Here is a 22,875-nt window from a genome sequence, read left to right on the forward strand (position 1 = left end):
TGACTGCAGTCATGAAATTAAGACACTTGCTCCATAGAAGGAAAGCTATGACAAACCTAGACAGCATATTCAAAAGTAGAGACATCATTTTGCTGACAAAGCTCCGTCTAGTCAAAGCTATGGTTTTTCCATTGTCATGTATGGATGTGAGAGTTGGACCATAAAGAAGGCTGAGTACTGAAGAACTGATGCTTTCGAATTGTGGTGCTAGACTTCTTCTCCAGACTCTTGAGAGTCCTTTGGACTGTAAAGAGATCAAACAATTCAATCCTAAAGGAAATCAACCCTTAATGTTCATTGGAAGGACTGATGCTGAAGCGGAAGCTCCAATACTTTGGCCATCTGATGGAAGAATTGACTCACTGGAAAAGACCCTGATGCTGGGAAAGATTGAAGGCAGGAGAAGAAGGAGATGACAGAGGATGAGATGGTTGGATGGCATCACCAACTCAATGGACATGAATTTGAGCAAACTCTGGGAGTTAGTGAAGGATAGGGAGACCCGGCGTGCTGCTGTCCATGGGGTCACAAAGAGTCTGACATGACTTAGTGACTGAACAACAGCCACAAACAAAGTCCATAGCACTAATCCAGCATGAATACCTAGTGCTTAGATCCGATTTTAGACCAGTCCTGTCTCCCTCAGAATATCACCATCCGTCTCCTTAACAAGTGCCATCCGGCTGATGTTACAGGAATCTTGGAACTCTCACCATCTATAATCTTCTATCTCCCTCCCACTGAGTTTTTCTTTTTACCTCTCCTTCCTGAACATAATTTATTTTTTACTTTTAAATATTTGCTTCTGTTAAAAAACAAAACAAAACAAATGAACGCCTGGGACAGATTTATAAAGAGCGTTCCTGGAGAGGCGGGTGGATTAATTATTCAGCATCCTCTCCCTTTGTAACTATTTATTGTCTCATATGCATTTATATGGTACCTATCACGGCAGATTTCGCTCCTTGCTGGAGACATGATTTCCAGGGACTGAGTCCTTGTCTGAGATGCATAGGTTGTATTGCAACACTATTTTATTTCTGACTGTAATGGCACGTGCCATTGTTGGGTAACTGTGTTCATGTTTTTAAATGTGAAAAATAATCAAATATAACTTGAAAGAGATTGTACAGTAATTCAAGGGGATATTAAACCACCAGGAAGTTAGCTGGCAAATAAATAGGCGTTTGTGGCTGTCAGGGTGAGCGATGGGGAAGCGGGCTGGCTGTGGGAGAGGAGGAGAGAGGGCGGGAGACGAAGTGAAAGGTAGAGCTGCCGTCCCTGGGAGTGTGTTGGGGGACGGCGTTCCCAGGATCAGAAGGAGAGGCCCTGGAGCCACGGAAGTGGCCAGGTGCAGAGGCAAGGGGGCATTGCCCGCTCAGGATGGAGACAGGCAGCTGGACTGGAGAAGCCGGCAGGTGTCCACATTTGCTTGTCTCGGTGACATTAGCTGTCAGACTCGAGTGCTGGGGCAGAGTGAAAGTGAAAGTCACTCAGTCGTGTCTTACTCTTTGTGACCCCATGTACCATACAGTGCATGGAATTCTCCAGGCCAGAATACTGGAATGGGGAGCTTTTCCCTTCTCCAGTGGATTTTCCTGACCCAGGAATCGAATTGGGGTCTCCTGCATTGCAGGCAGATTCTTTACCAACTGAGCTATATGAAGATAGCCCCTGGGGCAGAGAGGGCCTGAGATTTGTTTGTATGCCTGTGGCATGGCAGGCATGTACCAGTGCCTTTACATGTATCTTCTCTCTTTTTATCATTGAAACATCCCTGTTGAAAGGGAGTTGCTGCTTTCCCATTTTACAGATGGAGAAGCTGGAGTTGGGTAAGGAAAGCCTGAGCCCTTTTCCTGACACCACCCTGAATCCTCCTCCCTACACGAGCGGTAGTGGTGTTAATTGCTCAGTTGTGTCTGACGTGTAGCCCGCCAGGCTCCTCTGTCCTTGTGATTTTCCAGGCAAGAATATAGAGTGCGTGGCCATTCCCTTCTCCAACTACCCTACCCCACAAAGCACCCACAAAAAAACAAAAACCAGCCACAGGTATACTCTGCTCTATTTAAAATGGATAACCAACAAGGCCCTACTGTATAGCCCAGGGAACTCTGCTCAGTGTTACATTGCAACCTGGATGGGAGGGGAGTTTGGAGGAGAATGGATGCATGTACATGTATGGCTGAGTCCCTGTGCTGTGCATCTGAAGCTGTTAATCAGCTATACTCAAATATAAAATAAAAAGTTAAAAAAACTAAGGCATAGTCCCTGCCTTCCAGAAGTTTACAGCTGTTTAGGTTGGTTCTAGATGTTAATACGCTCAGATTTTCATTCTTCATTTTGCTTTTCTGGGATGAGAGAACACACACCCAAATAAGAAAAGCTTGTTGTGGGGCTGGGATGGAATGGGGGCTGTGGGGAGAGGCATGAAGGTCTGCGCCCGGGCCCGGGGGGCACAGTGCCCTCGCATCCCTGAGGGGATGGTGGGGAGCGAGAGTGCTGGGCATCCGAGCGGAGTTCCAGCCAGGCAGCGCTGGGAGGCAGACAGAACGACTGCTTAGCAAGGGGAGGAAAGACAGCCCGGCTCCGGATCCCTTTTCTGTCAATACAGGTTAGGAGGGGTGGCACCGTTGGAGCTTTCTGGACCCAGGATTTTGCGTCTTGTTGTGTACACCTGGGGAGGGGGAGAAGTCTGCTGCCAGGTTTGACCTTGCAAAGAGCAAGAAGACGTGAGCGCGTCTCTCCTTTGCTCCCCTCTCCTCACTCTTCATCATCATCAAAAAGTACAGATCTGGGAGACTCCCTCTGGGTTTGAGTTGGGGTTTTGTGCCACAGTTTGTGAGACCTTCTCTGCCCAACCCAGACTCCTGTTGTGGATGCACATAAAAATCTCTAATTTGGGACCTCCCTGGTGGTCCAGTGGTTAAGACTCCGAGCTTCCAATGCCTGGGCTTGGGTTCAATCCCTGGTGTGGGAACTAAGATCCCACATGCTGTGTGACTAGGCTGAAAAAGAAAACAAGCAAAAACCAAACTCTAATTTGGTGCCAGTTAACATAAACCACTTTTAAGCCAAGCACTTCTCAGAGGCACACCGATGGAGGCTGGCAGCCCCGGTGGAATCGAGGCCTGGAATGTACCCCAGGCAGCTCTCTCTGTCGCCTGCTTTCTCATCCCCGCCCCCCTCCCTTTACCTGCAGACAGGCTGTCATCTTCTGATGAACATAGCAGAGGATGGCCACCCTCCACAGCTCCAGGTCTGTTTGAAAGCTTGCCCTCGCAGAGACAGAGAGTGCATTGATACCCTTCAGCATTCCATGAAGAAGACTGATGGATTCCCCCCAGATCCTCCACATCAAGCAGCTGGTAGCCAGGGAGCCAGCTCCTTTTGAGGAACATCACAATTTTCACTAAAAACATTTAAATTGGAGAAGGATATTTCCTAAGGTAAAGGGTGCTGTTCTGACCAGTCCACAGGTGGCCTTCTTCACCCAGCAATTCCTCTTCTACAAAAGTCACCCCATCCTCATCCCTTTCTTGTGCCATTTCACTCTTCCCACACCACTGCCTCCCTCTGTCTCTCCCTGTCTCACCCCTTCTGAAATCTTCTTTGCACAGCTTTCCGTCAGTCCTAAGCCCTTCCCGTCTCTGGGGTTTGTCTCTGTCCTAATTCCTCCAAGAAGGCTGCCCTCTGGGACCTGCTTTTCTCTGTACTCTTGTGCTCTGGGGTGTCCATGCCATTCCCCCGGGCACCGGTTTTTCCATTTGTCAAATGCTGCCTCGCACCTGCCACGAGCCAGGCTCTGTGCCTCAGGGCCTTGGGGATATCCCCAAGGGCGGATTGCACCGGAAAGCTTGAAGGAACTCACCTTCCAGTCATGTCCACAAGTCTATAGCAAATTTGTAAAACTGTATATACTACTCCAGTCACCATAAAATCATGCTGTACCATAAAACTATGCTGTACTTTGATGCTGGGTATCCATTTAGGTTTCTGTGGTAGCTCAAATGGTAAAGAATCTGCCTGCAACACGAGAGATCTGGGTTCCATCTCTGGGTGGGGAGGATCCGCTGGAGAAGGGCATGGCAACCCACTCCAGTGTTCTTGCCTGGAGAATCACCATGGACAGAGGAGCCTGGCGGGCTACAGTCCATGGGGTCAAAGAGTCGGACAGGACTGAGTGACTAAGCACAGCACACATACATACATCCATTTAAAAAGTAGGGAGATTGGCTGAATCTTGGTCATTACCATAGAAAATTCATTTACTCATGAATATTAATGCATTTAATGAAGGTAAAACATATTTAAAACAAAGTGCTCATTCCAGCTGTTGAATTTGCTCATTACTCTTTCTTATGCAGATATTATGTATGTTTTACCTGTATATCAAGCATCTGGATAGAGCTCAAGTCTACCTGTGGTTAAATTAGGTTAGCTATTTGTTGGTGAAAATTGCAATGTTATTCTCATTTTCAGAGTATTATTGGAGCCAGTAGTTTCACATTAGGTACATGACTTGCATTAACATTATCTGGTTTATGATGCGAATTTTTCTTTATGGCTTTTTGGAATGTAGTAAGATGATGTTCGCACAATCTGATTCTGAAATCTATTTATAACCTGTATCATAAAACCAGTATTTTGGAGTGTGCTAATCTGAAATTTGGAACAATTCAAGAATAAACAGGGATCAAGTTTGCATCATTACCACTTATAAAAATAAAGACTGGTAAGTTAACTGCATAAAGAAGATTATAAAATAATGACTTCAGTGTCTCTGGAATCAGCACAAAAGATAATAACTGGGCATAGTCAGAATTACTCTTGAGATTCCCTAAATCATCCTTACAATATAATACATGAAAAACACCAACTCAAAATGCAACCAACAAAAGTTATTTTTTCCCTCAACATTAGGAGAACTCTCTCTTTAGTTGTGCATTTGATGAAGTTGGCATGTATCGGGACCAGGCTGTCTGAAGACTACATATGGCTGATGGAATGTTGATGTTACCATACAGGTCACACTCAGCCCAGTGAGATGCATGCTATGGGAGACCTCACTTGGAAACCAAGACCCAGAGAGATTGTAACTAACTGTAGAGCATTGCTTTAGATGCAAGACTGAATTTCTCCTCAGCTCCCATTTCATTGTTTTCTCATATTTTTCTCTCTCTCCCTTCCTCTCTTTCTCTCTCATACATAAAAATCTCTTTACCTCCATCTGAGTACATTTGCTTACATCTAACCCAAATTAAGTGGTGCTTGTGGGCTTTCCTGGTGGCTTAGATGGTAAAGAGTCTGCCTGCAAAGCAGGAGACGTGGGTTCAATCTCTGGGTTGGGAAGATCCCCAGGAGAAGGAAATGGCAACCCACTCCAGTACTCTTGCCTGGGAAATTCCATGGACAGAGGAGCCTGGCAGGCTACAGTCCATGGGATCGTAAAGAGTAGGACACGACTGAAGTGACTTAGCACAGCACCCACAACCGAAATCAGTCTCAGGTGGCTCCACCCAGACAGGCCAGCCCCAGTCCCGGCACCCACCATCGCTAAGCCACAATCGATAGGTCCTGGATGTGCTGATGGCCTTTGGAATGCAGCGAGGTCTCCAGGGCTGGCTTCTCCATTTTCAGGTGGCCTGGACTGCTTTTGCACATCGATGGTATGTCAGAGCTGTGGGGGAGCTTGGCTTTCAACGATAAGCACAGGCACGTTCTGTGGCTGAGATCTCAACCCTTATTTCCACTCCACTTCTGATTCCCATTGTCCTCTGAAAACTGACAGTCTTCTTGGAGAAACATTGTCCTCTCAGCCACAGTACAGTTTAATTACCGTGTGCCTGCAGTGGGGCAAAGTCCTATCCTGGAAGCGAGTCCCTCTCAGGCCAGATCTTGCTCATGGACCGATGGCTCTGCCACAGGGCAGGAAATTAGAAAAGATCTGCATTTCAGAGTAAGCTGTGGATGTGGGAACAAAGGCTGGCCCCGAAGGGCTGGTGTGGGTGGGGCTGGAATAAGGGAAAGAGCGAGGGCAGGACAGGCTGGCACAGACTCTGTGTACCATTTCCTCCCGTTTCAAGGCTCAGAGCTCTGGCCTCTGGCCTCTGGCCTCTGGCCACACTGCCTTCCTGAAGCCAGAGGAGCAAGGCTCTGAGGGGCGTGGCTCTGGGGGCGTGGTTCTGAGGGGCGTGGCTCTGAGGGGCGTGGCCACGGAGCACATGCCCTGTCAGCCTCTCCCAGCCTCCAGGGAACTCTGTCCTAATATTAGGCAGCTGCTTCCTTCAATTACCGGCCATGTATATGAGCCAGGTTCTATGAAAAGCTTCCTTCCAGTTTTCCGGGAATGAATCTCAGTGCACAGACTCAGATATGCGAAAAATATCCTAGAATGAACTTCTCTTTTCAGTCCTTGTGGCACCTGGCCCTGCAGCCTGTGTTTCCCTGGCATCGCACCTCCTCCACTGAGATTCACACCCAGGAATGAAACAGATGAGGCCTTGAGTGTGGTAACTTCTGAAACAAGTGCCCCTGCAGGGCCATCAAGGCTTCCCCAGTGGCTCAGTCAGGAAAGATTCTGCCTACAATGCAGCAGACTTTTTTTTTTTCCTTGTTTTTCTAAAGAATTCTTCCCTGAGGGCTCTCCCAGAGTCTTACCTGGTTAAAAATACCTCACACGTTCCAAAGTAAGCAGAGTGGAGTGAAGAACTAATATGCACAGCAGAGGGAATTTTTTTTTTCTGCAGCGGCTCTTAGTTGCTGCCCAGAGGATCTTCACTGCATCACATGAGACCGTTACTGTGCTGCAAGGATTCTAGATGTGGTGCACAGGCTTAGTTGCTCCTTGGCATATAGGATCTTGGTTTCCTGACCAGGGCTCGAACCCAAGTCCCATGCATTGGAAGGCAGATTCTTAATCACTGAACCACCAGGGAAGTTCCTCCACTTTTTGTCTTAAACCAGACTCTGGACCAGACGCTTTGCTTTCATGGTTCCATGTTTTAATCTTCTTTTAGAACTTTAACCTTGAGAGAAGAACGTTTACTATTAGAATTACTCCATTTCATCATGACTCATCCCCTAATAACCTCTGAGATTTTCTTTTCTTGGCCCTTTCAGGGTCCCAAGATTAGAAAGATAAGGCCTACTATTTTCTGCCCACTCTGGCCTATTTCTTGATGCACACCAGCCCATTTAATTCTTCCCATGACCCACCGAGGTGGGAGGGGTGTGGAGAAAGGTACAAAGAAATAATATCTCAAGTTGTTCTTTGTCCCAAAAGAACAGAGAACATTACAGATCTGAAGTGACAGGACAGTCTAAGTCATATGACAAAGTGAGACCCAGCCACTTTTCTGATCTCCAGAATGTTCGTATGAATTATAAATCTATTTATAGCTTTCAGAACTTGTGACACAGTCTGGAACTGTCGACTGTAAAACCGCATTTCCCAAATTCAGTCATGTTTCTCATTGATTTCCATTTTGAAATGGGAAGTCTTTGCCCTCAAGAAATAATAAGAAAGCCATGCCAAAGGAAACTGGAAAACTTTCTCCCCTTAATATTTAAAGGAGAAAGATTTTTATACAAAGCAGTCATTTGCTTAGAGTACATCAGAGGGAGTTTTTGATGTGCAGTTTCTGTAATGAGAAGCCCAGTTAGTGGATATTTGTCCTTATGTTTCTCCCCAGCTAGCTGGGTGGCAGCTAAAGACCCAGCATAAGAGGAGATCAGGGGTTTCCCTGATGATCCAGTGGTTAAGGATCCACTTGCCAGCGCAGGAGACACAGATTTGATCCCTGATCCAGGAAGATTCCAGATGCCACAGAGCAACTAAGCCTGCGTGCCACAGTTACTGAGTCCACGTGCTGCAACAACCGAAGCCCAAGGGCCTAGAGCCCACACACCGCAACTCGAGAGTACCTCCTGCTCACGGCAACTAGAGAAAGCCCACGTGCAGCCATAAAGACCCAAAGCAGCCAAAACAAAAAACAAATAAATAAAAATTTAAAAAACAAAACAAAACAGATTAGGACTCCAGGCCTAGGGCCTCTGCCCCAACTTCCCTGTTCTACATTTATGTGGATTTCTGCCCTGTGCTTGGCATCTGCCTCTATACTAGGGCATCTGAAAGGGGTTAGAGCCGGCCAGGCTGCCTCCTGCTTCCTCCTCACAAGGGGCCCAGGGACCCACCAAGGTGGAGCCCTTGGCTATGCCTGGCCGGTACACTGCCTACCACCACAGGCAAGGTTCAGGGGCCTCCACACTTAGCTGCCCTTGTTCCTTCTTTATGGTGTGTCCTACACGTGGAACCAGCACGGGTTAACTGCTCACACAGGAAGCTCACTTCACTCGAGAACCAAGTGAGATTAACAAATACAGATTTGCAATCTATTCAGAAATTGAGCCGACAGGTTCCTCTGAGCGTTTGCACAGGGACTGCAAAGGTCAAAGAGAGAGAAGACTCTCAGATTACACCTAGGTTTTTGACATGCTGTCATTGTTAGTTTCTGGAAGACTTACTCAGGAGCAGGTATAATCGGACAGAAATCAAGGGGATGGTCTTGGTGGTGTTGTTGAGCTCCCTGTTAGCCGTACAGGTGGAGATCCTGAGGAGACTGCTGGAGCTCAGAGGAGAGGCCAGACAAGCCTGGAATTAACATTTGGGGGTGGTCCACTGCCTGAAGCCCATAGAGGGAGTCCAGGAAAGGATCCTGTGTTTCCCTGAGACCGTGTGTCTGTGGACATGGGGACACTTGAGTGTTGGTTTATGTGTGTACAGTAACATACATGACTTGGAAGGTCACATTCATTACAATTTCCTGTCTGACCTTGGCCAAGGCATGTCTGCTTTCTCTTGGCCCACAAATACGGGATAATGCTAACTGGCATTTAAGATCCCTGCTAACTCCAAGGTTCTAGGAGTCAGTGAATCACAAAGGCAGAGCCAGCATGTTTTCTTTCGGTGAGCAGGAGTGAGGAAGTCTTGAGATGGTAAGCAGAGTGGTTAGAGGTGGGCCATGCACCTATGCCTGGAGCCTTCCACAGCTGCATTCCCTGACCTAGCAGAGGTCCCTGAACATTGGTATAAGAAAGGGGCTGAGGCTGGAAAGGCACATGGGTTATGGCTTGCCCACCCTATATTACACTCTCCTCATCTCTTTGCAAGTCAACATAAAGTTATGTACTGTATGCCGACTCACTTGCCCATTTGCCAACTCAAGGGGGTGCATATGAAGTTGTGCCACATCACACTTGAGAAGGAACCATAATGGAGGTGGCCTGAGTGTCATTTCCCACCCCAGCTCCCCTGTCTCCCACCAACCTTCTCTCTCCACCCAGAACGTACATGAGGCCAACTAATGGGGATTTCAGCCCCAGTCTCAAGAGTTTCTCCTATAGAAGCCAGGGAACCGGGGTACTATCAGAGTTAGAAGAACAGAAAGATAACTTTCTGATTCTTCATCACATGCCCCCTTCTCAGGAAATATGATCCCATCCAATCACAGGTCATCTCCCCATGTGTCCTTCCCCAGTGGACTGGTACCAAAGCCAGAGACCTGAGACTCAGCCTCGAAATCTCCCTTTTCTCCACCCAGACCCAGTCATTGCACAAGTTCTGTCCATTCCAGCTCCTGCAACGTACAGCAGCCTTCCTCTCCTCTATCCCATCAACACCACGCGGTCACACCGGCTCTGTGAACTGCCTCCACTGGCCCTGTGTGTTCACTGCTCCAGTCCTGTCCATACCCTCCTCCAACTCTGTCCACAGGTACCTCCAGTCCTGTCCAAACACTCCAGGCAGAGTCATCTTTCCAAAACACAAATCCTACGTTGTTACATCTTTTTTTAAGATATTTATTTGTTTAGCATTTATTTATTTGGCGGCAGCAGATCTCAGTTACAGTATGTGGGGTCAAACCCATTGGGAGTGCAGAGTCTCAGCTGCTGGCGCACCCGGGAAGTCCCCCTACTGCTTCTTTCCCTGGCTCTCCTTCACGTTTAGAATTAATCTTTCCTGGGGCTTTAGATTTAGTGGGGAAACAAAACAAACACCAAAAAGACAGGAGTGAGCAAGTACATTAACTATATTAGCAAGCGGTGACGAAAACTACAGCAGCGGTCAGGGTGAAGAAAGCTAAGCAGCGACGAGGAAGCGCGGTAGCAGCCACCTTTCAGGCAACACGATGAAGGGGGGCGGCCTCTCTCAGGTGCGGGCGTTTGAGCAGAGACCGGAGCGCTTAGTAGGTTCTCAGTAAAAATTACTTGACTAAATAACGGAGCGTCTCACTGAATGAAAGACTCAACTCATTTTTCTAGAGCTCTTTCCCTCAAGCTAATATTGTTCCAAGTCACAAGCATGAGGCTTGGGAGACCTGAGTAGGAGTTTTAATTAACTTGATACGCAGCAGCAGGAACACAAGGCCCAAACCCCAGAAGCCTTTTCTGCAAAAGGTCCAGGGCTTGATAATAAAATGGTGCTTTCATTCTTATTAATGGGAGAATTGATTTAAGGACCAGAGCCGGCAGATTATTGATCAGTATTAATCATTAGGAAATACCAAGTTAATGAATTTAACTGCCAAGAGATCTCTGTGGGACCTGCGGGGAGGCCAGCTAGATAAAATAACCTTGTTCCCTTCCAGTCCAGCTAAGAGACAGATGTCTAGATTTTTCTAAGGAAAAAGAGGCAAAGTAGAAGTCAGGGGGAGTTAAACAGTTTCTCCTTCCAGCTGCATTGCTGTTGGGGCTGAGTGATCATCCGAAGACTAAAACACACTGCCACTCCCTTTTCCGGACTTTTTAAAATAAACTTTTTATTTTAGAAGTTTTCAATCTACAGAAAAATTGCAAAAGTAGTAGAGAGTTCTGGGACACCCCACGCCCAGCTTCCCCTAGTCTTAACATCTTACCTTGGCATTGTCACAATTAATGAATCAATATTGCTACATTATTATTAACTAAAGTCCATACTTTATTCAGGTATTCTTAGTTTTTATCGATCCTTAATGTCCCTTTCTGCTCCAGGATCCCGTCTGGGCCACCACAGTTTCCATTCAATCACCTGTTCAATTACCAAGGCTCCTCTTAGCTGTTTTGAGGAGTTACTGTGCAGTTTTGTAGAATGTTCCTCAGTTGGGTCTTTTCTTGATAAAAAATATCTTGATAAAAACTTCTCATCTTGAAGTTTTTCTTGTGTTTAGACTGGGTCATAGTTTGGGTGAGGAAGAGCGCAGAGGTAAAGTGCCATTCATATCGCATTTGTGTCAAGGATACATGCAATCAGCATGGTTCGTCACTGTGATGTTGACCTTGATCATCTGGCAGAGCAGCATTTGTCAGGTTTCTCCTCTGTGAAGCTTCTCACCCTCCCCTTTTTCATACTGCCCTCTTTGGAAGGAAGCCACTCTGCATAGCCCGTACCTGAGGGTTGAGGGTTTATGTTCCACCTCCTTGAGGGTGGAGTATCTACTCAATTATTTGGAATTCTCCTGCACAGGAGACGTGCTTATATTATCATGGATATTTGTGTTTATACTCTGGGCTATGATTCAGTATTAGTTTACATTTTTGTTGTTCAAATTGTTCCACCTTTGGCCATTGGGAGCTCTCTCAGTTGGCTCTTGTGTGTCTTTGACACACTCTCATCATTGTACAGTTTTTTGAGCACTTCCTTACTTTTTTGGCAATACAAAATGCTCTAGGCTCATTTTATGACCTTTTTAAAAAATGTATGTGTTTGTTTGGCTGCATTGGGTTTTAGCTGCAGCATGTGGGCTTTGTTGCTTGAAGGCATGTGGAAGGTCTGTCTAGTCAAGGCTGTGGCTTATCCAGTAGTCATGTATGGATGCGACAGTTGGCCCATAAAGAAGGCTGAGTGCCAAAGAATTGATGCTTTCAAACTGTGGTGCTGGAGAAAACTCTTGAGAGTGCCTTGGACAGCAGGGAGATCAAACTAGTCAATCCTAAAGGAAATCAACCCTGAATATTGGAAGGACTGATGCTGATGCTGAAGCTCCAATACTTTCGCCACCTGATGCAAAGAACTTACTCATTGGAAAAGACCCTGATGCTGGGAAAGATTGAAGGTGAGAGGAGAAGGGGATGACAGAGGATGAGATGGTTGGATGGCATCACTGACTCAGTGAACATGAGTTTGAGCAAGCTCCAGGAGATGGTGAAGGACAGGGAAGCCTGGCGTGCGGCAGACCATGGGGTAGCAAAGAGTCAGGCACTACTTAGAGACTGAACAGCAATGACATGTGGAATCTTAATTCCCCAACAGGATCAAACCTGCATCCCTTGCATTGCAATGCAAATTCTTAACCACTGGACCACCAGCTAAGTCCCTAGCTCATTTTATTTATTTCCTACCCCAACCCTAGAATCAACCATTTCTCCACGGATCCTGGATTCCTTCTATTGGAGAATTCTGTATTAATTTTCATAATAGGTTGTTGTTTTGCTTTATTTTATTCATGAGTAAAAAAATTAGTCATGCTCGTTATGGACAATTTAGCAACTATATGAAAGAATACAGATGAAGATAATTAATCCTAATAAGCCAACAGCAGAGAAAGCCATACTAACATTTTGGGGTGTTTTCACCTAGTTGCTGGCTAGTTGAGGGGTCTGTTCTATACTTTCAACCTTGATCTTCTCCATCAGACCAAGGGATATCCCCAGGGAGTAGGGAACTGGTTTTCCTTCCTGCCCCATAGCTGTGGTTGGTTGGAGCCCATGAGTCATTCTGGCTTTTTTTTAAGATTTTTCTTTTTTTGATGTGGACTATTTTGTAAGTATTTATTAAATTTGTTACAATATTGCTTCCATTTTTTTCTGTTTTGGTCTTTTGGCCCAAGGTACATGGAATCTTAGCTCCCCGACCAGGGATCTAACATGCAACCCTTCACTGAAGGGCGACATCGTAACCACCGCATCAGCAGGGAAGTCCCTCTGGCCTTTCTTGGGTTGCCTAGTCACTGGCCTCTGTGCTCTTCTCCCTCTGGGTGACCACAGGTCCAAGAGGCCCAGGAGTCAGAGACTGACTCTGAGGACAAGACTACTTCCTAGTTCAGTGAACCTGAGCCCCACAGTTGACTGCACTTCCCTGTTTTCTAAAGATTAAATGAGATAACGTCTACAATATGCTTAAAGGAGGGTCTGGAACATAGCAATATTCAACATGTAAAAGCTATTATTATTTGTGTGTATGTCTTAAGTCGCTTCAGTCGTGTCCAACTCTTTGTGATCCCATATAATTATTATTAATAATCTGAAGAAACGCATCCTCTAATGACAGAAGGGCAGGTTTGGTGTGGTGGGCAGGCCTCTGGGATGTATTTGCACAAGCAAATTACCTCCCCCATGGGAACCTCATGAAATTCATCTGTTGGATTCCCTGGTAGCTCAGGTGGTTAAGAATCTGCCTGCAATGCAGGAGACCCCGGTTCGATTCCTGGGTCAGGAAGATCTGCTAGAGAAGGGATAGGCTACCCACTCCAGTATGATTGGGCTTCCGTGGTTGCTCAGCTGGTAAAGAATCCACCTGCAATGCGGGAGACCTGGGTTAAATTCTTGGGTTAGGACAATCCCCTGGAGAAGGGAACAGCTACCCACTCCATATTCTGGCCTGGAGAATTCCATGGACTGTATAGTCCATGGGGTCGCAAAGAGTCAGACACAACTGAGCAACTTTCACTTTCATTTTCCCAAGAATCTGAGCAGACTGGATGAGGAACTGTCTCTCTACAAGATCAGCAAATGAAAAGAGGGCCCTTGGGGTTTAACTGAAAAGAATACATACCTAGGGACAGAATTGCATTGCGGTTGAGAACGTGGGCCCTGGAGCTGGGCTGCCCAGGTTCAAATCCCAGATCCATCACCTACGTGCCAGGTCCCCTTTATTCTGTAAGCTGTTTAACCTCACCAGGGCCAATGTAAGAAGAACAACATTGCATATTCTATAAGGCAGCAGTGAATACTAAATAAGTTCACAAAAGTAACTCAAAACAGTACCTGGCACAAAGTAAGCACTCAATTCATATTATTTACTATTTTTATTATTTCATAATTCTTTGGACTCTTTGGATTGCAAATAATTGAAAAATTACCTTAAAATTGCTTAAACTAAAGGGACTTTCTGGTGAGCTAAACAGGGAGGGGATATATATGTGTGTGTTTGTGTGTGTGTGTTTGTGTCTGGTGACCTAAACGGGGAGGGGATACGTGTGTGTGTGTGTGTGTCTGGTGACCTAAACGGGGAGGGGATATATGAGAGAGAGTGTGTGTGTGTGTGTGTGTGTGTGAGTGTGTGTGTGTGTGCTGTGCTCAGTCTCTCAGTTGTGTCTGACTCTGTGGGACCCCATGGACTGATGGGGTCCCAAAGCGTTGGACCCATAGCTGCTTCACTCTGCTGTACAGGAGGAACTGACACAAGACTGTAAAGCAAGTATTTGTTGCTGCTGCTGTTTAGCCATTAAGCCACGACTGACTCTTCTGCTACGCCATGGACCATAGCCCATGAGGCTCCTCTGTCCATGGGATTCTCCAGGCAAAAGTACTGGAGTGGGTTGCCATTTTTCCCTTCAGGGGATCTTCCTGACCCAGGGATTGAACCCTGCATTGGCAGGGGGATTCTTTACTGCTGAACCACAAGGGAAGCCCTAAGTAACTATACTACAATAAAATTTAATAAAAATTAAAATTTAAAAACGAAAGAGACTTTTTAGCTCATGTAACTAAATCCCAAACGTTCATAGTGATCAGGTCCTGTGCCCTTCCCAGGACAATCACTGTGACTGGGGGGACCTAGGATGCAACTGGCCACTTTGAGTCACAGGTTTCACCCCTAAAAAAATCACAGGGGAGAGATGTGCAGATGCCAAAAGCAATATATGCCTTCCTTGAAATCACTTCCCTTTTCCCTGAAGACACAGTTTAAAAGGAGAAATCTCTGAGGGGCTAAGCATTGAGCTAATGGGGCAAGTCAAAGACAGACAGAGTCCCTACATAGCAAGGCTCCTAGGGAGGGGAGAGGAATAAGTCAAGCAAAGTTGGGCAAACAGGAAGCAAACCTATGGGCAAGAATCACTTTCCACAGCATCCTGACCTCCCACTAAGTATAGGAGAATCTCCTAAAAGGCTCCCCACTGGGCTCTGTTAGGAAAAGGGAAATGCCATCAGACTGAAGTCAAGAGTCCTGGGTCCAAGTCCTGGTTCTGTTGTTTGGCGTGGGGCAGGTGACTTGCTCTGGTCCCGGCCCCTACCTTGTCCCTTGTCATTAAGCAATGAGTCAGCCCTAGAGATCCCTGAATCCTGACCATACCAGCAATTGCTCTCCTGTGTTGATTTTTCTTCCAAATAAAGAAACTGTGGCATCCAGGAGAGGAGCCCAGTTCAGATATCAGAACCCAGGAACCACACAGAGTTGGGGGATCGTAACAAGGGAGGAAGGGAATACAAATGTGTACTAGTGCCTAGTCCATGCCAGGAACTGACGTTTCAACATTATCTCTAGTGTCTGGTGCCAAGCAGCCCCGATGACTGTGGTCAGTCATTGGCATGCTATGCGGGAATAGTTTCCAGCATTTCATGGAGGCTCAATTACAGTCTGGCTCATTGAGCACCGAGCTGTATTTGCTACCGGGCAGCTGGGCTTGGGGTTGCCAGAGGCCCTGAGAGAAGAACCATGAGCCCACTCTTCCGACTGGGTGTCTCTGCAGGACTCCTGGATGAAACTGTTTCACTCGTCTCATCTTTCCTGGATTCCCAGGGTGGACGTGGTGCCCCTGTTGATGCTCCTCCAGTTCTGCTTCTCTCTCAGCACCTACAGGACTGATTTGTCGTCTCCAGCCCGTGTCTGCTGATCCCACTGACTCTGTAAGCAGTGGGACTGAGCTTCCTCCAGCACTAGGGTTGATCCTGGCACAGAGCGAGTGAATTTGCTGAATGAATGAATTTGGATAATCCAGAATACTTCTTCTAGCTCAGCATTGCAAAGCAGGAAAAGATGGAGTGAATATGACTTTGGGCAAGTCACACAGTCTCTCTGGACCTCAATTTTACTTCCTGTAACACAGATATAATAATAATCTGTCCCTATCTTATGGGACTGTTTTGATGATTAAAGAGATGATGTATACAATATTACTAACTACCCTTACTTGAATGTTCCTTATATTACTGGTGCTATATTAGGCTTCAGATAATGTATTTGAAGTGAAAGATATAATGGACCTTAACAAATATTTGTTTTCTTCCCCCAAAGCTACTTTAAAGTTTAAATGTTGAAGTAAAATGTTATTTGGTGAAGGGATACATATATGTATGTATATATGGATGGATGGACTGACGGATGGATGGATGGATGGACGGATGGATGGATGGCTTCCAGAAGCCTTCACACAGGAGGGGAGTGAGCATGTATAGGTGTACCATTGACCCAACAGAAGCTTAAACGCTTGTAGAATAACTACCTTGGACTTCACAGAGTTCCTGGATACAGAGGTTTGGCTTTAATTAAAGTCTCAGCACAGTGTTAAATGCCATTTTATTTTAGTTCATAATTAACACTAATGAGATGAGTAGATCACAAACAGCACACATTCTGAGAAAGTGAAAAACAACATCTGAGCTTGGTTGTTTCAGCTTTCGCTTTCCCCCCCCTCCCGTGTTCTGTTCAATTAAAAGTTTTGAGAAAATATTGCAACCACACTCACTGTCTTTATGGTAATTAAGCATATTAATTTGAATGTGATGAATACAATATTCCACTGACTTTTTTATTCCCTTATCTACAAAAGTTTAAAATAATGGGCCAATTAAATCAGGAGAGAAGAAAGCAGGATTTTCCTGGAGCTCCAATTCAGCAGCCAAAGAACCAAAAGAACAAAATTCTGTGACAGTCTCATCTCCTGGCAGTAGCTGAGACACTTACACGTAACGATGGGTGTGGACCAGGGCGGAACAAGGTCTGCACTAGGGTCCCTGGTCACGAGACCAGGCTCTAGACTCGCCGCCAATATTTCCTCAGTGAGTCTTTATTGGGTAGATAGATATGGATGAATGGATGGATGGAAGGGAAAGATGAACCAGACCACACATCCCAAGGTCCCATTCTTCTCATGGTAGCAAATTAAGTCTACTCTGAAGCTGATCTAACCCTTCCAAGAACCTAGAAGTTCTTAGAGGCAGAACTTATAACTTAGAGGTAAGTCCAGTTCTCTGATCTCTTTATTCCCAGAGGCATAAGTACACATATAGAGCTCACCTGTGCTTGAGTATGCCAGCCCCCAGGCCTCTGGAACAGAGGCCCCAAACCAGCTGACTCCAGAAAGGCTGAGCCTTGGTCAGTAAAGAGGGATAGCCCAGGGCAGGCCTAAGACCCTAAAACAAGGTCAAGCTATCTCCAAGGGCACCTCTAGGAGGCTTCCCACCTCCATGTGTTCCTTCAGTCATTAACTCCATGTTACCACCTTTGTGTTATCTGAGGCAATCTGCAGATACATGTGCCATAATCTCTACGTACTTTGTCACTTTTTATTCTGTTCTCTACATTGCAAACGTTATAAAATGTAACACACACACAATCACACTCATGATGTTCCTTTGTTTAAAATCCACTGTGCCCAGAATGAACAACCTTAACATTGTCTACAAGACTGCATGGCCTAACCCTAGAGTGCCTCTCAACCTTTTCTGACACCATACTATCTACCCCTGCTCATTTCCTGCCTCTAACACTAGACTCAGTCAGTTCCCAAAAACTTCTTCAGCAATCAGGCACCTGCTCGCCTCAGGACCTTTGCACAGGCTGTCCCTTTTCCTCAAATACTCTTGTCCTACCAATCATCTGCTACTGCTAAGTCGCTTCAGTCGTGCCCGACTCTGTGCGACCCCATAGATGGCAGCCCACCAGGCTCCCCCATCCCTGGGATTCTCCAGGCAAGAACACTGGAGTGGGTTGCCATTTCCTTCTCCAATGCATGAAAGTAAAAAGTGAAAGTGAAGTCGCTCAGTCGTGTCCGACCCTCAGCGACCCCATGGACTGCAGCCTTCCAGGCTCCTCCATCCATGGGATTTTCCAGGCAAGGGTACTGGAGTAGGGTGCTATTACCTTCTCCAATCATCTAGTTCAGGCCTAATGATCCTTCAGTTCTTAGCTTAAGCATCACTTCCTCCAGGAAGGCATCCCTGATGAAACGCCCTGTACTGATTCCAGCCTGGGTTGCATCCTATGTTCATGTTGTCATAGCCCTGAGTGCTTGTTCCTTTATAGGAACTTACCACTTACCATGAATTGTAATTATATGCTTGTGCTATTATTTGAGGCAGGTACCTCTGCCTCATTAGGCCATTGGCACCATAAGAATTGATTTCTAATCATGGTGTTTCTATTGCTTAGTACAGTGCCTGGCTCATTATAGATACTCAATAAATATTTGTTGAATGATTGAATGAATAAATGCCTAATACAAGAGATTTAGCTCTTTTCACTCCACTATACTGCTTTTATTTGGCGATTTCTTAATTTCCGGGCACTTGGGCTAGGCTTTATGCTGGGATCTTAAATGCTATCTGCCCTTGCTCTCAAGCAGTTCGTAGTGTGACAAGAAACAGGTACATAAATAGACAATGACGATACAGAGTGCCAAGTTCTGCAGTAGATGTAAGTGCATGGTTTCTTGGACGCAGGTAAGAAATGCTTTCATTCAGGAGGCTCCCCTAAGGAGATTATTTCCTAAGATGAATCTGAAAGGAAAAGATGTTCAGAAAAGAAATAAGGGTGGAGGTAAAATTTTAGATAAAAGTACCAGCAGGCAGGAGAACTCAGAAAGCAGAGCCTGGTCCTGGAGGAAACATGAGCCCCTGTGACGACTGTGCCCTGGCTGAAAAGGCAGTACTGTGAGGGATGAGGTTGGGAGGTAGGCAGGGACTGGATCCCCGAACACCTTCAATGAGTCAAAGAAGGAACTGGCCTGTGAGACCTGTGATTTGGAGAACTCCCTCAGAAAACACTTAGGAAAAGAAATGTTCAGGCTGACGGTTTAGTCACTAAGTTGTGTCCAACTCTTTCAACCCCGTGGACTGTAGCCTGCCAGGCTCCTCTGTCTATGGGATTCTCAAGGCAAGAATACTGGAGTGGGTTGCCATTTCCTTCTCCAGGCGATCTTCCCGACTCAGGAATTGAACCCTGGTCTCCTGCATTGTAGGCAGATTCTTATTTCATGGGAAATATTGAGCCTGTTTCCCCAGATACAAATGATTGAGCCTGGGGAAACAGAGGCTCAATCCCAGGACTGTCAATAAAACTGCTTTCCAGAATCCAAACTTTCTTTTCCAAAGGGTGCTTGGTGTGGCTGACCTTGCTTATTCATTGCAGGGAGAATTAATTTCAGGATGGAGAATTTTTTTAAAAAATACAAGATTAAGCAGTGTAATCAGCTGCTGCAGAGAGTTGGAAATGCAATAAATAATAATAGCATTGAGAGCTGTTTTTAATAACTCACCAGTGTAATTTAGCCCTGGCTTCTTGGAGCATATGTAAAATATGTCATGATGTATGTAATGGCAAATGCCTCTTTGCTGGCCTCTGAAGACAAATGTTTTCCCAGGAGGAGAAGAGGGGGTGGGAAAGTGGAGGACATGATTTGCAAACTGGGTGTAGGAAGGCAAGCATCATTCATTCTGACACCATTAATTTTAAATTTGTGGTCTTTTGCAGAGGTGATAGGCTTCAGTCGGTTTGTCTTCAGGGATGGGCAGGTTAATAGCAATTATATGGCAAAGGAGAGATTCATAATCTGTAAGAGACTAAGTTATTTTTGTACTCTGTAGACCCACCATTTGCATGCAGTCCATATTCTAATTACAGATCATCCTTGTCTATTACAGCAGGTCCCCAGGGGACTGATGTCTTGGCATCATTTGTTTTACTTAGTTGAGTCACTAAATATTCATGAGACCATTGAAATGTGTTATTTAAAAGTTTTTGACAGAGTGTGACTTTTAATAATTCATATGGATTGCACCCACCCACCCCCCAACTCCCCCCCACACACACACACATACAAAATCCAAATTAATGGTTTGGAGCCAGAAGTCCTCCCCTCTGAGGGAGGCATCATAACACAGTTAAAATAAGATGGACTTTGGAGTCAGATGAGTTCAAATTCCATATCTACCACTTACAAGTTGTGACTTTTTATCAACTTACTTAAACTCAGAGACTGTATTCCTCATCTATTAAATGACAGTGATGATGTGATGTGATCACGGCTAATATTTATGGATCATCTGTTGCATTAGTTCTATCACAGTGGTAGTGTGACATAAGTAGATTACTATGATAATGATCCCTATTTCACAGATGAGGAAAACTGAAGCTTGGAGCAGTCAAGTAACTTTCCCAAAGTACAGGGCTAGTAAATAACTATTCTAGGACCCAAATCCAGGTCTGTCTCACTTCCAAGCTATTAAGTGTACTGCTCTAGTCTCTGATACTAACTTCTCCAGCCTTGCAACATGAGAGGCAATGAGTGTAAAGAAGAATTCCTGGCAACATAATAGACTCTTTATAATGTCTCTTGTATTGAAGGACTAGATTCATCTTCCTTTGATGTGTTATTTCTGGGAAAATAGAGTACCATGTCTTTGTCAAAGTTTATTAATGCCCTTATCATTCCATGGGACTTCCCTGGTAGCTCAGTTGGTAAAGAATCTGCCTGCAATGCAGGAGACCTGGGTTTGATCACTGGGTTGGGAAGATCGCCTGGAGAAGGGAAAGGCTACTCACTCCAGTACTCTGGCCTGGAGAATCCCATGGTCTATATAGTTCTTGGGCTCACGAAGAGTTGGACACAACTGAGTGACTTCCACTTATCATTCCATACCCTTGTCCAAGTCACTCCATACCTTTGCCAACCTCAGGTTTAATCAATAAAATGGGGGTGAGTGTACCACTGGTTTGGGTGTAAATTAATACAACCACTTTAGAAAACAATTTAGCAATATTTAAGTTGAAGATGCGCAAACTCTGTGATGTAGCAATTCTACTCCCTCAAAACAGAATGTCTCCACCTCCACACTCTTGATATATTGGGACAGATATTTCTTTGTTGTTAGGGCTGTTCTGTGAATTGCAGGATATTTAGCAGCATCCCTGGCTTCTATCCACCAGATTCCACTACAGTTCCCAGTTGAAACCACACAGAATATCTGTCTCCAGACATTGGCAAGTGTCCCCTGGGGGCAAAATTGCCACTGAGAACCACTACCCAAAAGGAAGTCTTGCGAATGTACATCAGAAGCAAGTTCAATACTGATGAGAGTCACAAGGTTTGCAATAGCAGAACAGAGGTAACAAACCATCTGGTAACAGTTGAATGCTGTGTTTATCATGGTATAGCCACTTAATGGAATATAATACAACAGTAAAATGGAAAAACTACAGCTTCATATGTCAACATGGATGAATTTCATGAACATAGATTTGAGCAAAAAATAAAAGCAAATTACAGAAGCCTACATGTGATATGATTCTATGTAATGTTTAATAACATGTAAAATGATGTTATATGATTTAAGAAATATACATATATACTTGCATGTAGTAAAACTAAAAAGAAGTGCATGGAAATGAAAGTCACTGAGTTTAGGATATGCTTAAAAACAATCAAAAGGAGGGGAGGGGGCTGCAATCAAAGCAGGGTACATGGGCTTCAGCTCTATTTGGTATAGCTTTATTTCCTAAGACAGGTATATGAGTATTCATCAGATTCTTTTTCATACCTCTTTCTATGTCTGAAATATTTTATAATGCTTTTTAAAGGAGTTAGAGTACTTGAGTTCTAAAGAGGGAAGAACACATAAAAAAACCACTTGGGGAACTTGTCCTGATTATGCACATCTGCCTCTTAGAGATTTTAAAATCTTCTCACCAGTTCACTCCCCATATCATCAAGCAAGAGTCACCACTGCCTTGACCACTGTTCCCAGGAGGAATGTGTTATCTCTCAGGTGTTACAGGACTTAGAATCAGTGATTGCTGGAGAATTCTTCAGGATGCTTCCTCTGCTTTAGTCTTCCCCTTTAATATTCTGAAACCTGCAGAATATTGCAATCTGCAACTTAATATTCTGCAAATCCATTAAAAATGGATTTGAGGTTCTATTAGGTGGGTAAAGTGAAAGTGAAAGTGAAGTTGCTCAGTCGTTTCTGACTCTTTGCAATCCCATAGACTGTAGCCTACCATGCTCCTCTGTCCATGGGATTTTCCAGGCAATAGTACTGGAGTGGATTGCCTTTAGGTAGGTAAACACACAAGCAAACATCTCTGCCTCCAGTGTTCCAAGCTCAACCCATGGACTGTCCCATGTCAGGCCTTAGACAAGTGTATCTCTGGCAGAGTAGAAAGGGATGCTCCTAGAAGGAAGGTGGATGCTCTTGCAAAAGTATTTGAAACCACTCTGTGTATTCCTGGTCAACAGAGGTGTCCTGGGACTCAGGAAGCACGACTGGCTTCATTTCATAGGTGAGTCTCAGCAAGGTCAATTTATTTGAAGGTCACCCAGCTAGTGAGTGTCAGAGACATGCATGGACCCAGGGACTTCAAACCACCTGTCCGTGTGTCTGTGCCATGCTGCCTTCCTTAATTAATAATAATTCTCACAATTGTAGCTGAGAGTTAGCTAGCAATGCAAGAAATTAAAGCAAGAGATTCCCCCCAGCCCCAAAGCTCATGATTAACAAATATGTGCTCTACATTCAGAGAAAAAAGAACAAATTAGAAGAGTGTGGAGAGTCATGACTTTAATTCAGCTCAGAGATAGGACTACCAGATGACCTGACCTGCCTCCTGAGAAATCTGTATGC

The 22,875-nt window shown here is 45.2% G+C and overlaps 1 protein-coding gene across 6 annotated transcripts in view; it reads left to right on the top strand.

Annotated features, from left to right (window-relative positions):
• The window catches only part of KCNIP1 (potassium voltage-gated channel interacting protein 1), a 403,298-nt gene that overhangs the window by 302,164 nt on the left and 78,259 nt on the right, over window positions 1-22,875 (top strand). Inside the window, exon 3 of one of the 6 annotated variants that reach the window (XM_055554529.1) lies at window positions 15,040-15,055. The exons of the other annotated variants lie outside the window; for them this stretch is intronic. Within the exon in view, the coding sequence (XP_055410504.1) occupies window positions 15,040-15,055 (16 nt within the window). The remainder of the gene's footprint in view (window positions 1-15,039; window positions 15,056-22,875) is intronic. 6 annotated transcript variants of the gene reach the window in all.

Source organism: Bubalus kerabau, chromosome 18, assembly GCF_029407905.1.
Source record: "Bubalus kerabau isolate K-KA32 ecotype Philippines breed swamp buffalo chromosome 18, PCC_UOA_SB_1v2, whole genome shotgun sequence".
Lineage (NCBI taxonomy): Eukaryota > Metazoa > Chordata > Mammalia > Artiodactyla > Bovidae > Bubalus > Bubalus kerabau.